General features: G+C 36.3%; 1 protein-coding gene across 16 annotated transcripts in view; it reads right to left on the reverse strand.

Moving 5' to 3' along the window:
- Positions 1-14,467, reverse strand: part of LOC139142609 (dynein axonemal heavy chain 5-like) — a 133,054-nt gene that overhangs the window by 56,533 nt on the left and 62,054 nt on the right. For all 16 annotated transcript variants that reach the window (XM_070712615.1, XM_070712613.1, XM_070712608.1 and 13 more), the window contains 7 exons: positions 12,897-13,004; positions 9,388-9,527; positions 8,435-8,566; positions 7,739-7,940; positions 5,528-5,921; positions 3,676-3,821; positions 2,909-3,164 (listed from right to left, as the gene is read on the reverse strand). In XM_070712615.1, the coding sequence (XP_070568716.1) occupies positions 2,909-3,164; positions 3,676-3,821; positions 5,528-5,921; positions 7,739-7,940; positions 8,435-8,566; positions 9,388-9,527; positions 12,897-13,004 (1,378 nt within the window). The remainder of the gene's footprint in view (positions 1-2,908; positions 3,165-3,675; positions 3,822-5,527; positions 5,922-7,738; positions 7,941-8,434; positions 8,567-9,387; positions 9,528-12,896; positions 13,005-14,467) is intronic.

Genomic DNA, 14,467 nt, shown 5'->3' on the forward strand with positions numbered 1-14,467 from the left:
GTTGTAAGGACATACAATGACTGACTATGATAGGTTATGAGTTCATGAATAGATCATTGCATGACTTACGGAAGGTGAATGTTATTTGTGAGTTGGTGAATATAACCTGATAGCCTATAAATTGTAATTGCTGAAAACTCTTCATTTAGGCTGAGTGTAGAGTCCAGGCTCCCTTACCAATACGGAGAGGGTCACATTTTACAAAGGGAAATTAGGAGGGGGAGGGGGGTTATGTTCATGATGACCCTGATTTCCTCTTGCAAATCCCTCTATGCTCAATAACTGAATGCTTCTGAACATTGTTCACGTTTTTGCCCTGATAGTATATGGCCATGATTAGGTTGATTACACCTGATTAGGTGGGCTACACCATTGTCAAGTATAGGGGTGGAAGGTTGTGTCGTTCTGTGGGTGGATGAGACCTCTGAATATGAGTATAGGGGTCGAAGGTTATGTCATTCTATTGGTGGTTCATGATGAGGGACTTGAGGTGCATTTAATTTCATTCCAACTAAACTGAATTTCACATGAAAGCTATAGCTGCACTTTGATTATTTTTCTGCTATACAATAGGCAATTAGATGGTAAATGCTCCTGAAGTGCTCACATTTTATTGAAGTTTAAAATAAAATAGTGAACAAATAATATGAGGTAGTTGTTTGTGCATGTATCTGTCTCAAGATCTACCATCTTTCAAATTTTTCACGGTATTTCTTTGAAACACATATGGAATTGTGTGGCAGGATATATGGCAGAGTGTATGGTACAGTGTATAGCACAATATCTGTCAGTGTACGGCATGATGTATGACAGACTATGTGGCAGGATATATGGTAAACTATATAGCAGGATGGATGGCAGAATGTATGGCAGGATATACATGTATGGTAGACTACCGTATATAGCAGGATGTATGGTAGGGTATGGCAGGATGTATGGCAGAGTGTATGGCAGGATGTACCGGTATGGTAGACTAAATGGTAGGATGTACATGGCAAAGTGTATGTCAGGATGTATGGTAGACTATATGGCAAAGTGTATGTCAGGATGTATGGTAGACTATATGGCAAAGTGTATGTCAGGATGTATGGTAGACTATATGGCAAAGTGTATGTCAGGATGTATGGTAGACTATATGGCAAAGTGTATGTCAGGATGTATGGTAGACTATATGGCAGAGTGTATGGCAGGATGTATGGTAGAATATATGTATGGCAGAGTGTATGGCAGGATGTATGGCAGAGTGTATGGCAGGATGTATGGCAGAGTGTATGGCAGGATGTACCAGTATGGTAGACCATATGGTAGGATGTACATGGCAGAGTGTATGGCAGGATGTATGGTAGACTATATGGCAAAGTGTATGTCAGGATGTATGGTAGACTATATGGCAAAGTGTATGTCAGGATGTATGGTAGACTATATGGCAAAGTGTATGTCAGGATGTATGGTAGAATATATAGCAGGATGTATGGCAGAGTGTATGGCAGGATGTACCAGTATGGTAGACCATATGGTAGGATGTACATGGCAGAGTGTATGACAGGATGTATGTTGGACTATATGGCAAAGTGTATGTCACGATGTATGGTAGACTATATGGCAATTGTATGTCAGGATGTATGGTTGACCATATGGCAAAGTGTATGTCAGGATAAATGTTAGACTACCGGTATATCGCAAAGTGTATGTCAGGATGTATGGTAGACTATATGGCAAAGTGTATGTCAGGATGTATGGTAGACTATATGGCATGGCAGAGTGTATGGGAGGATGTATGGCAGAGTGCATGGCAGGATGTATGGCAGAAAATATGGCACGATGTACCGGTATGTAGACTATATGATAGGATGTACATAGCAGAGTGTATGGCAGGATGTATGGTAGACTATATGGCAGAGTGTATGTCAGGATGTATGGTAGACTATATGGCAGAGTGTATGGCAGGATGTATGGTAGAATATATGGCAGGGTGTATGGCAGGATGTATGGCAGGATGTATGGCAGAGTGTATGGCAGGATGTATGGCAGAGTGTATGGCAGGATGTACCAGTATGGTAGACTACAGACCAATGGTAGGATGTACATGGCAGAGTGTATGGCAGGATGTATGGTAGACTATATGGCAAAGTGTATGTCAGGATGTATGGTAGACTATATGGCAAAGTGTATGTCAGGATGTATGGTAGACTATATGGCAAAGTGTATGTCAGGATATATGTTAGACTACCGGTATATCGCAAAGTGTATGTCAGGATGTATGGTAGACTATATGGCAAAGTGTATGTCAGGATGTATGGTAGACTATATGGCAAAGTGTATGTCAGGATGTATGGTAGACTATATGGCAAAGTGTATGTCAGGATATGGTAGACTATATGGCAAAGTCAAAGTGTATGTCAGGATGTATGGTAGACTATATGTATGGTAGACTATATGGCAAAGTGTATGGCAGGATGTATGGTAGACTATATGGCAAAGTGTATGTCAGGATGTATGGTAGACTATATGGCAGAGTGTATGGCAGGATGTATGGTAGGCATACTACTTATCTGTTTGACAATCCTCTTTCAGGGTTGCACATTAACTTGTTTTCCATTTGCAATTTGTACAATATGTTATTACAATTCTGTATTGTACACTGAAACAAGCATGCAGTTGAAGCCACTCTACATTGCTTTCAATGGGATTAGTAATTATACTTGGGGATGATATTGTATTCCGCTGAAAGTCTGAAGAACTTTCTTTTCCCTGGTAACAGTTATTCATGGTTAAGAATATAGACTTAAAGTTGTAAAAATATGTATTGTTCAGAAATACAGTGAAAGACACATTCATGCATTGATGAACACACAAACACACATTTGTTGTTTTACGTTTGTAAGATTAGCAATTAGGCAATGCTTACTTTGGCCAGCTCGCCATCCTTTAGACGGTGATTTCGAAGCACCAGAGCTAGTGGACTGTCTGCCTGATATAAGAGATGCATCCTCATTTGGCAACTTAGAGTCACTGCCTAATTTGTCCAGATTTTGAATGGGTTTCTGTTTGCCAATCAGAGTTAATACCATCTCCATCACTTGCAAAACAATAAGTGGTGGATTCTGGAAGGAACGGAGTCTCTCAATACATGCTCTGTCAACCTTACTCTTCCAATGTATCACCTGTAATCAAATCAAAACAAAGAAAAGCTTCCTTTATTTTGGTCAATCTCCAATTCATTTTCTGAATATTTACAATTAATTCAGTGAATGACTGTAATATTTGTATTTACTTCACTTCATTTCATATTCCAATCATCTAGTGAACACAAAATACAATACATATACAGGATAAGGTGTAGGGTGACTGAAACAAATGCACATTAACACAATGCCGGTCACCCACAAAGAAACAGAGTGTGTATAAAAATCATATAAATACTGGCAGTCTATGTTAGTGTATGTAGGAACCTTGGTAATGATTATGTTGCCTATGATAAGATTCCCACCTTGCCATTATTTAGCAATGCAAGGGGTATCGCTATAATGTGTTAATGATGATTATTAAACTTATCTGATGCATTGATACCATTGTATAATTTCAAGATCGATATTCCCATCAAAGAAAACACTGGTATCAGAGAACTTTTCTACATAAAATGTGGATTTTTGAAAGACTAAAGTCATATCCAACCTGATCCCTGGATTGCTGAAGACTGGCTCTGCAATCATCAACTTTCTTTTTTGCAGTAATCAGTTCTTCTTCTATCTTCACTTGTCGACTCTTCAGGTTGGCTTCCCTCAATAATTCAAATTGTTTGTCATACTCATCTTCTTCTTCTGTTCAAACAAACAACTTTTTTTGGTTACATTTGTCAGAACTTCATAACATACCTTTAGCAAGGCACTCATCATATTATTTTAAAGTTTTTCAGCAGATAACTAACAGTGGCGTACATGGAATTTCACATTCTGAAGTCACTCCATAAAATATCAAGCCAAACAGTCTGAAGTCATTCTATAAGCCACCTGGTCTAATATTAACCCTTTGAAACACAGTTGGAAGATACAATATAAAGTCTAATATCAAACCATGCAGTCTGAAGTCACTCTGTAAGTCTAATTTCATCCCACACAGTTTAAGTCACTCTATAAGGTCTAATATCATCCCACACAGTCTGAAGTCACTCTGTAAGGTCTAATATCATCCCACACAGTCTGAAGTCATTCTATAAGGTCTAATAACAAGCCACACAGTCTGAAGTCATTCTATAAGGTCTAATATCAAGCCACACAGTCTGAAGTCAGGTCCTAATATAAAGTCTAATATCAAACCATGCAGTCTGAAGTCACTCTGTAAGGTCTAATATCATCCCACACAGTCTGAAGTCACTCTATAAGGTCTAATATCATCCCACACAGTCTGAAGTCACTCTATAAGGTCTAATATCATCCCACACAGTCTGAAGTCACTCTATAAGGTCTAGTATAAAAAGCCACATAGTCTGAAGTCACTCTATAGGGTCTAATATCAATTAAGCCACATAGTCTGAAGTCACTCTACAAGGTCTGTCGTCCCACACAGTCTGAAGTTACTCTATAAGGTCTAATATCATCCCACACAGTCTGAAATCACTCTATAAGGTCTAATATCATCCCCCCAGTCTGAAATCACTCTACAAGGTCTAATATCATCCCACACAGTCTGAAGTCAGGTCTAATATTATCTCCCACAGTCTGAAGTCACTCTATAAGGTCTAATATCATCCCACACAGTCTGAAGTCACTCTATAAGGTCTAATATCATCCCACACAGTCTGAAGTCACTCTATAAGGTCTAATATAATCACACAGTCTGAAGTCACTCTATAAGGTCTAATATCATTCCCCACAGTCTGAAGTCACTCTATAAGGTCTAATATCATCCCCCACAGTCTGAAGTCACTCTATAAGGTCTAATATCATCCCCCACAGTCTGAAGTCACTCTATAAGGTCTAATATCATCCCACACAGTCTGAAGTCACTCTATAAGGTCTAATATCATCCCACACAGTCTGAAGTCACTCTATAAGGTCTAATATCAAGCCACACAGTCTGAAGTCACTCTATAAGGTCTAATATCATCCCACACAGTCTGAAGTCATACTATGAGGTCTAATATTATCCAACACAGTTTGTAGTCACTCTGTAAGGTCTAATATCATGCCACAGTGTTTGAAATCACTCTGTAAGGTGGAGAGTCAGAATAGCAAGAAAGTATTTGCAGTTACTGTACAATCTTTTCAATCCTGTTTATCTGTAAAGTTCAGATGATATCTCTGATTGACTTTATTAATCCAATCATTCGGAAGGAATTAAGCTGAAGTTTGTATAATAACTCTGATTGACCTAAAAAATTGGTAAAAATGTTTCTTTCCTTTTGATTCAGACCGGACTATATGTTTTGACTATACTATTCACCGACCAGTATAGTAAGTGAAAACTGCTCATTACAGAAGACATTTTCAACTTGCTTATTAAACATGAATTTTTTTCTTTGACATACCATTGGCAAGAAGTTCATCTTCTTCTTCCTCTTCACTTTCAATTTCATTCATTTGAAGGAATGCACTGAGACTTCCACTAGACATACCAAACTGTGCCTTCACTTTTTCCAGTACAGTTGCCTTGGCTGTCAACTCCTTCAACAGATTTGCTGTGGTCTTTGTAGCTTGCTCGTACATTGCCTGCAGTTTTTTAATTTCTTGATGTTTGCTCTTGGCATCTTGCCTTGTCTTTGACAGACAGTTTAGTGCCTTCTTCAGTTTGGAAATCTCTGCTGAATTTTCTTCATTCTTGGTGTTGAAGATGTACCTAAAGCAATCCAGAAAGCGACGGAATGTCCTTGGCCCGACAAAGACATCATTTCTTCCCGGTGTGTTTACATCTCTGTGTCTTTGCTGTAATAGTACATGAGGTAATTATCTTTGATTTAGTCATTGTTTATCAACCTGAATTGTGAAGCTTACCAACTTTTAAGAATTTTAAAAATCAGACAAATGGGGATTATAACCAAATCTAGCGAAATGAAATGTGGAAATCTTGGTTCTTTATAGCCCATGGCTCATTGAACATCAGATAGTATACACTGACCGTTGATCCCCAAATATGGTAGGTTTTCCCACATCCATCACCCATGCTTACTGTCTACACAGACACAGGCAATGAGGTGACCAATGAGTTGCTTTGCACAACTTTACTAGTCATGTCACCTGACTGCATTGCCTGTCTTGTTGAGTTGCTCAACAAGTTGACTCATATAAGACACCTTTGGGCATAAACGCAGCACTGACTAAGTTGCCAGTAGGGCTGCTTGTTGAGTTGATCAATGAATTACCTGATCACTCAGACTCTAGGCATGTGCTTAGATACAGCAGGTAACTTGTCGGCCAATTTGCAAATAAAAGTTTTTCTAATAATGACGGTATTTAACAATGCATGTCAGGGACTAAGCTTGATATGACTGTGCAACACTGATTACATTATCATCCACATACAAGAAGCACACATTCAATTTGAAGCAATTTTTTCACACAGCGGGATTGAGCAAATCTTGTGATCCATGGTTTGGGACAACAAAACTTGTCATACCGATCATTGAATTTGCCATGAATACAAATAGACATCTGATGATGCAAATGTACAGTAATGAATATAAACTAAAACTAGATTGCCAGTAGCATTGCCAGATACATCGATAATGCACTTAGAAATGTAATATCAAATGAGTTCATTTTACACACTGCAAATGAGTGTCACAGTTCCAGCCCAATTCGTCTATGCCAAGAGAGTCACTGTCACTTTTTCATTGCTATAGAGTAAAGTAAAGTAAAGTAAGCCTTTATTGAAATCGTATCCCAGTTGGGATCTTGATCATAAAGTACAATAAAGGTTTTGCAAAAACAACAATGAAAGAGTATATGAGTATATATGTATATATATATATATATATATATATATATATATATATATATATAATATAATATATATATATATATATATATATAAATATCTATATATGAGGTCAACATGTTACAGGTTCATAAATAGTTTACTTTGTTTTTTCATTTTGTCTTGTCTGAGTTTAAAACATGTATGTATGTATTTTCCCAATTCACATAGTGATGCTTTATCTGTCCTTGAAAAGATGCTTACAAGGTCTTGTGTGCCTCTGAATGCGTTTTTACAAATGTTTAGTTTACTGAAAAAATCATGTCTAATGTCTGTGTAGCCTTTGCAATAAAGTCATATATAAGTCTCCAAGTCAATAATATGCATAGCAACAGACTTCCCTTAGCGTCATCAAGGAAAGATTAGCTGACCTCTTTGAAAATCTGCATAGGAGTAGTGATCAGTTTGGTAGGATATTGTACAGGGCATTTTATCTTTAACACTTTGAGCGCTGTAATTTTCTCCTGCCAAACTTTTAGAGCATAATTTTACCAATTTTTATGAATTTGTCTGAAATTGTTTTACATTTTTGGAACAAATGGACATTCATTGGCAACAGTTTTTTCGTAAAATTTTGGCAAAAATCTGAGAAAATTGACCGGGGTAAATTTTATAAAGGGGACAAAAATTGGCTTTGGCACTCAAAGGGTTAAACTCCATAGTATGTATACAATAATAAACTATAAATATCTCCTAAGCCCTGGTTTTGAAAAGAAATGATGCTTCAAAGATGTTGACTGCAATGACTTATATATCATGTACTTACCGTAATATGCTCACTCATAATTGTCTTGGTATAGGGCAAATTAGCAACGTCAGTCACTTGGACTTTCAGAACTTCTTTTTTGCCAACAATTTTGACAGATGTAACAGGAATGGTGTCATCCATAACCCCTGCCCATGGAATCTGCTTGCAATCTTGTAACACAAAACTGTGCATATCTGAAATACAGGACACCAGATTGTCCCTGTGGACAAAAAATGGAAACATCATCATCCCTTTTCAGTTTTGTCAAAAAACTTTATTTATCAAATGCTGCAATACTATAGTGAAAAATGCTAATCTTGCCTCAATAAAATGTCAGAAATGTACAAATAAACCATGACAATTACCATGGCAATTACATATGTAACTATCAGGCCACATTAATTAAACTCAATGAAACATGTCCTTTATATGTTGTATTTTAACAAATACTTATAAACATTTGTAGGTTATTAAATATTGACATATGGATACTGTAAGTACAAATTTTACCGACTAAACCTGCTGTAACATACTGAACTGTTCCAAATGGGTGACAATACTTCTAGGTTTTAGCTCAATTCTGCTTGGTACAAGTTGGCAGATGGGCAATTGACAGACCTGGTATGATAAGGGTAAATAAAAAGCAGAGGTATTTTTTCACCAAAATTAAGCAACAAAGGACATACCAAAAATGTTGATTCCAAGATATCTTACCTTACATCATCTCCACATTCCTTTGCAAGGTGATGTTTGTACACATAATATTGTGCTTCTGGGCCTAATGCCTGTGTCGACCAATCACACATCCAGTCCATTTGCATACCAGTCAATAAGCCTGGATATTGACTGCAATAGAAAACATTGTGTAGTCTGATTACTAACTAACACTGGACTGACTTCTAAAGACATTGCACATACAAAATTTAAAGAGGTACTTCTGAAACAACTGATACATCACAGCAACTACAACTTGACATTAATTGTATCATGCTTGTCAAATAAAAACATGTTATTTCAATGATATTGAATATCTTACATTAAGGCTTAATTTCTAAATGAATAACAGATATCTTGGACCACTTCTCATGTTGGTTACTAGTATTCCTTATTTTCTGAACATTCACACCAGTCATCAGTAAATTGTGAAATGATAAAACCAGGTACCACATAAAAATTCTCCATTTTATAAACATTTTTTCGTGAACTCAATATCTGTAACATTTATTAACTGTGGATAAACTATTCACATACATATACCATGCCATACAATGCATAAATTTTGTATAACAACTGGCCTGCCTGTTTAAGACATGAACCCAGCAATGATAAAGTCTGCCACTTGTAGAAATCAAAGTGCATGGGGAAATACAGGGACATAACTGTGTAACCTTATATTGCGAATGCCAGGATGTTAACGCAGTTTCATATAGATTACAAAATATATTCATTTTGAACACTATGAAACAGCCAAGCAGTCAGATTGGTAGGGTTTGGAATTTTTACTATCTTGCAAAGGTGACTTTTATGCAAAAATTATGGTAGAAGCTCATGCAGTAAAGTATTCAACAGCTTGCATCAAAAATTAAATTTTCCCCACAGAGTTAACTCAGTGAGGCACACACTACCTTAAGATATTAAACAATCAACAAAGAGAATGGTTTTATTACCTTGGTGCAATTTGCAATAGTTCATCGGATGGAGGAAGACAAAGTATGATATGCAGATTAGACTTGACCCTTGACACAAAGAACTTCATTGGATCCAAAACATAGTTTGGAGCATGTCTCTTCAAAGCCGGTCCAAGAGCCTTTAAAAATAAAATACATCATAAGAGTTGTATTTCTCTGATATTTGTACATAAGGTGTTTGTTTGTAAGTAGTCTGTGCCTGATAACCATTGCAGATTGTCTTTGTAGATATTCAGCAGTTGTAAAAACTCATTTTGTTATAAGCCAACAATTTTATCAGCTGTGAATTTCTGAACCAGTTCCTTTAAGACAACGGATTGGAAAGTAGTATCTGAATAGAAAGTGTAAGAATAAGGCACAAAGTATAATGCATATATTATTAAAAGCAAAATATCTTGTCTTCAGAAAACAATGTGAATTATGGGAAAATTTCACAGTGTTTCCACCACTTTCACAAGAATATTTGTTCCCAGACTCTTTGTGGCTTAACAGTGATTTGCACTCACTTTGGTGAACACAATTCTGTTACCTTTATCTAAATGGCTGGTCAACATTATGCATTATGTAAACTATCATTCATTCTATGATTCTGAATTAACTGCTAACATTATCTTACTGACAGCAAAACTTAAGGTTACAAATTATCCAAATGATGGTTTGTGTGTGGCTTTATGTACATATAGGTATATACAATTTACACATGTCACTACTTAAGTTTGTGTGTGGCTATATGTGTGTACCGGTACATACTGTTTACACATGTTACTACAGTAGTTTGTGTGTGGCTATATGTGTGTACCGCTACATACTGTTTACACATGTTACTACAGTAGTTTGTGTGTGGCTATATGTGTGTACTGGTACATACTGTTTACACATGTTACTACAGTAGTTTGTGTGTGGCTATACATGTATGTGTGTACCGGTACATACTGTTTACGCATGTTACTACAGTAGTTTGTGTGTGGCTATATGTGTGTACCGGTACATACTGTTTACACATGTTACTACAGTAGTTTGTGTGTGGCTATATGTGTGTACCGCTACATACTGTTTACACATGTTACTACTGTAACAGTAGTTTGTGTGTGGCTATATGTGTGTACCGGTACATACTGTTTACACATGTTACTACAGTAGTTTGTGTGTGGCTATATGTGTGTACCGCTACATACTGTTTACACATGTTACTACTGTAACAGTAGTTTGTGTGTGGCTATATGTGTGTACCGCTACATACTGTTTACACATGTTACTACAGTAGTTTGTGTGTGGCTATATGTGTGTACCGCTACATACTGTTTACACATGTTACTACAGTAGTTTGTGTGTGGCTATATGTGTGTACCGGTACATACTGTTTACACATGTTACTACAGTAGTTTGTGTGTGGCTATATGTGTGCACCGCTACATACTGTTTACACATGTTACTACAGTAGTTTGTGTGTGGCTATATGTGTGTACCGGTACATACTGTTTACACATGTTACTACAGTAGTTTGTGTGTGGCTATATGTATGTACCGGTACATACTGTTTACACATGTTACTACAGTAGTTTGTGTGTGGCTATATGTGTGTACCGGTACATACTGTTTACACATGTTACTACAGTAGTTTGTGTGTGGCTATATGTGTGTACCGGTACATACTGTTTACACATGTTACTACAGTAGTTTGTGTGTGGCTATATGTGTGTACCGGTACATACTGTTTACACATGTTACTACAGTAGTTTGTGTGTGGCTATATGTGTGTACCGGTACATACTGTTTACACATGTTACTACAGTAGTTTGTGTGTGGCTATATGTGTGTACTGGTACATACTGTTTACACATGTTACTACAGTAGTTTGTGTGTGGCTATATGTGTATGTACCGGTACATACTGTTTACACATGTTACTACAGTAGTTTGTGTGTGGCTATATGTGTGTACTGGTACATACTGTTTACATGTTACTACAGTAGTTTGTGTGTGGCTATATGTGTGTACCGGTACATACTGTTTACACATGTTACTACTGTAGTAGTTTGTGTGTGGCTATATGTGTGTACCGGTACATACTGTTTACACATGTTACTACAGTAGTTTGTGTGTGGCTATATGTGTGTACCGGTACATACTGTTTACACATGTTACTACAGTAGTTTGTGTGTGGCTATATGTGTGCACCGCTACATACTGTTTACACATGTTACTACAGTAGTTTGTGTGGCTATATGTGTGTACCGGTACATACTGTTTACACATGTTACTACAGTAGTTGTGTGTGTGGCTATATGTGTGTACAGGTACATACTGTTTACACATGTTACTACTGTAACAGTAGTTTGTGTGTGGCTATATGTGTGTACCGCTACATACTGTTTACACATGTTACTACAGTAGTTTGTGTGTGGCTATATGTGTGTACCGGTACATACTGTTTACACATGTTACTACAGTAGTTTGTGTGTGGCTATATGTGTGTACCGCTACATACTGTTTACACATGTTACTACAGTAGTTTGTGTGTGGCTATATGTGTTTACTGGTACATACTGTTTACACATGTTACAGTAGTTTGTGTGTGGCTATATGTGTGTACCGCTACATACTGTTTACACATGTTACTACTGTAACAGTAGTTTGTGTGTGGCTATGTATGTGTACCAGTACATACTGTTTACACATGTTTAAGTTTGTGCATTCACATGCACACATTTTATTATAGAAATAACGGACGACGCACTGACCATTAACGTTTATTTATGGGCAAGGGCGAGATTAAAGCCAAAAATTAATAGGCGAGGCTTGCCGAGCCCATTAATTTGGCTTTCCTCTCGCCCGCGCCCATAAATAAACATTAATGGTCAGCGCGGAGTCTGTTATTTCCATTATATTATTTACGAAAATTTGCTGTGCGAATGACAACGGGTCCCGGAACCTGTCAGTGAGTCGTGTGCGCTCTGCAAAATTTTGCAAATCCGGAGATTTTTTTGAAAAAAGTGTCTAAACTTGGCCCACAAATGCTCCATTTTATTTTGTGATTGATTATGATCTTTGTACAAATCACAATTTTCGTTTTAACTGTAAAGTTAATATGTTCACGATATTATTCATATTCACGGGTATGAAAACAAACCATTACTGTGTATTTGTGGGTAGTCACGTGGTTCAGCTCGACCAATTAAAACGCGATGCACAGGGCATGGTAATATAATTTCTTGTATGTGTTGATGCATTCAATCATAAATGCTTATGTTAGTATATAAACATGGCTGTACCAACACATAATGCCTCTCAGATACATGAACATGTACATATAAACATGGCGGTATCATCTGCCCTGCAGATAATGTGCATGTAGTTGTACGATATATTAGACTAAAAAAGACAAACACGCAGACAATTGTGATTTTAACACATGTAAATGTTAACGAAATTCAGAAATGGATACTTTTTTCAGTAATAACAAAATGGACAAGTATACTGTATATGTACCTGGAGAAGTCCTTCCAGTTCATCATTGGAGAAAAGATGAGGGTATTCACCACTAACCAACAAACTGTTGATAGCATCCATGTAGCGTTCATCATGGACATCTCGACCCTGAAGATTGAAGTTTCTCACGAATTGTAAAATTCAACATATCAACAATTATGAACATTAATGATTTCTTACTTCTTTCATGGAGAAATGGAGAAATAATGGTTTGCAATAAAATCTTAGAGAACACAGTAACCACACTGAGTATTTCCATTATAATAATAATTTTAACCAGTATCTGGATGATTAGCTGGTCTCATCAAATTAACAAACACTGAATTCATGAGGATGCATTGGTACAAACACTCAACGTATAGGCATTAGTACAAAGTTCATCTGTTCCATTAGTGAAATGCAATTCATGAAATTAATTCAAAGTCTAAATTGAAAAGAATTACATAAATTACATGAATTGTGGTAAAGTAGACAATATGATACATGTGGCTAAATGAGTTAGAGTTTGACTGAAGAAATAAAAAGCAAAAAAAAAAATAATATATTAAGAAATTTGAATGAAATAAGAAACTGATAACAATGGGAAGACAAAAATGATTGCATATTTCTGATTCTTTGATAAGGATGTTCATAATTGATAGTCTGAAAGAAATTTGATGAGAACAATGTTTATGGTGAATCTGGACTGAATTTGTTTGCTTTCCAGTGCAGTGCACCACTATCAACAGACAATTCATTTCCAGTATACCACTATCAATGGAACACATGGTAATTACTTGGGATGAAAAAAACAGATAAGGAAAGAAACAATGAAGTAGTTGAAGTTGGAATTTCAATTTCAATTTCAACTTTGTGGATGTCAAAAAAAATAGAGATTATTAATTCAGACAATTAGACTTCGCTGTAGAAAGCCACAAACAATGAGTAATTTATGCACAACAACCACGTTGAAAGATACAGAGACAGTTGGATTCTGAATCATCTATAGAATCAGCAGAAGGAAGATTCTTAGTGGAGGAAATTATAGTATACTAGTTAAAGATTAAATGTAGGTTAGCTTGTATATTGTATAATTGATTTATGGTTAATTTGAAGTTGTTAAGACAGAAAATGGTTGTAGATGATGTACATTGTGGACATTCTGAAGTTAGAAATTGTGCAAGGGAAATATATGTTATCCAAATGGTGCGACGTTAGGGTAGCACTTTCAGAACTCACACAATTTAACAAAACTTTCCAGGTCTACTCTTTGTGTTGGCTTGTAGTAAAATTGTTGTGTAAGTAAAGCTTTCACTGTCATTGGTGAAAATCAAAAATTCAGTTTTTCTTGCATCATGTTTACACATGGATAGCAGTCGATTTGAATTTAAAATGAATGTAATCATTATGAAATTCTTTTCTTACAATCAAAATTTGCCAAGCAATCCCGGATTTTTTATTATTTTTGATTTTAAAAAGGCATTGTTTACATGCATAGTCTACTTGCAGAAAGTTTGAGCAAAAGTTCATGTCTTATAGTTTTGAGGCGCTCAATACCTTAAATGAACTAAAGAGCTAAAATATTATATTAG

The sequence above is a fragment of the Ptychodera flava genome, chromosome 10 (genome assembly GCF_041260155.1).
Source record: "Ptychodera flava strain L36383 chromosome 10, AS_Pfla_20210202, whole genome shotgun sequence".
In the NCBI taxonomy this organism is placed as follows: Eukaryota; Metazoa; Hemichordata; class Enteropneusta; family Ptychoderidae; genus Ptychodera; species Ptychodera flava.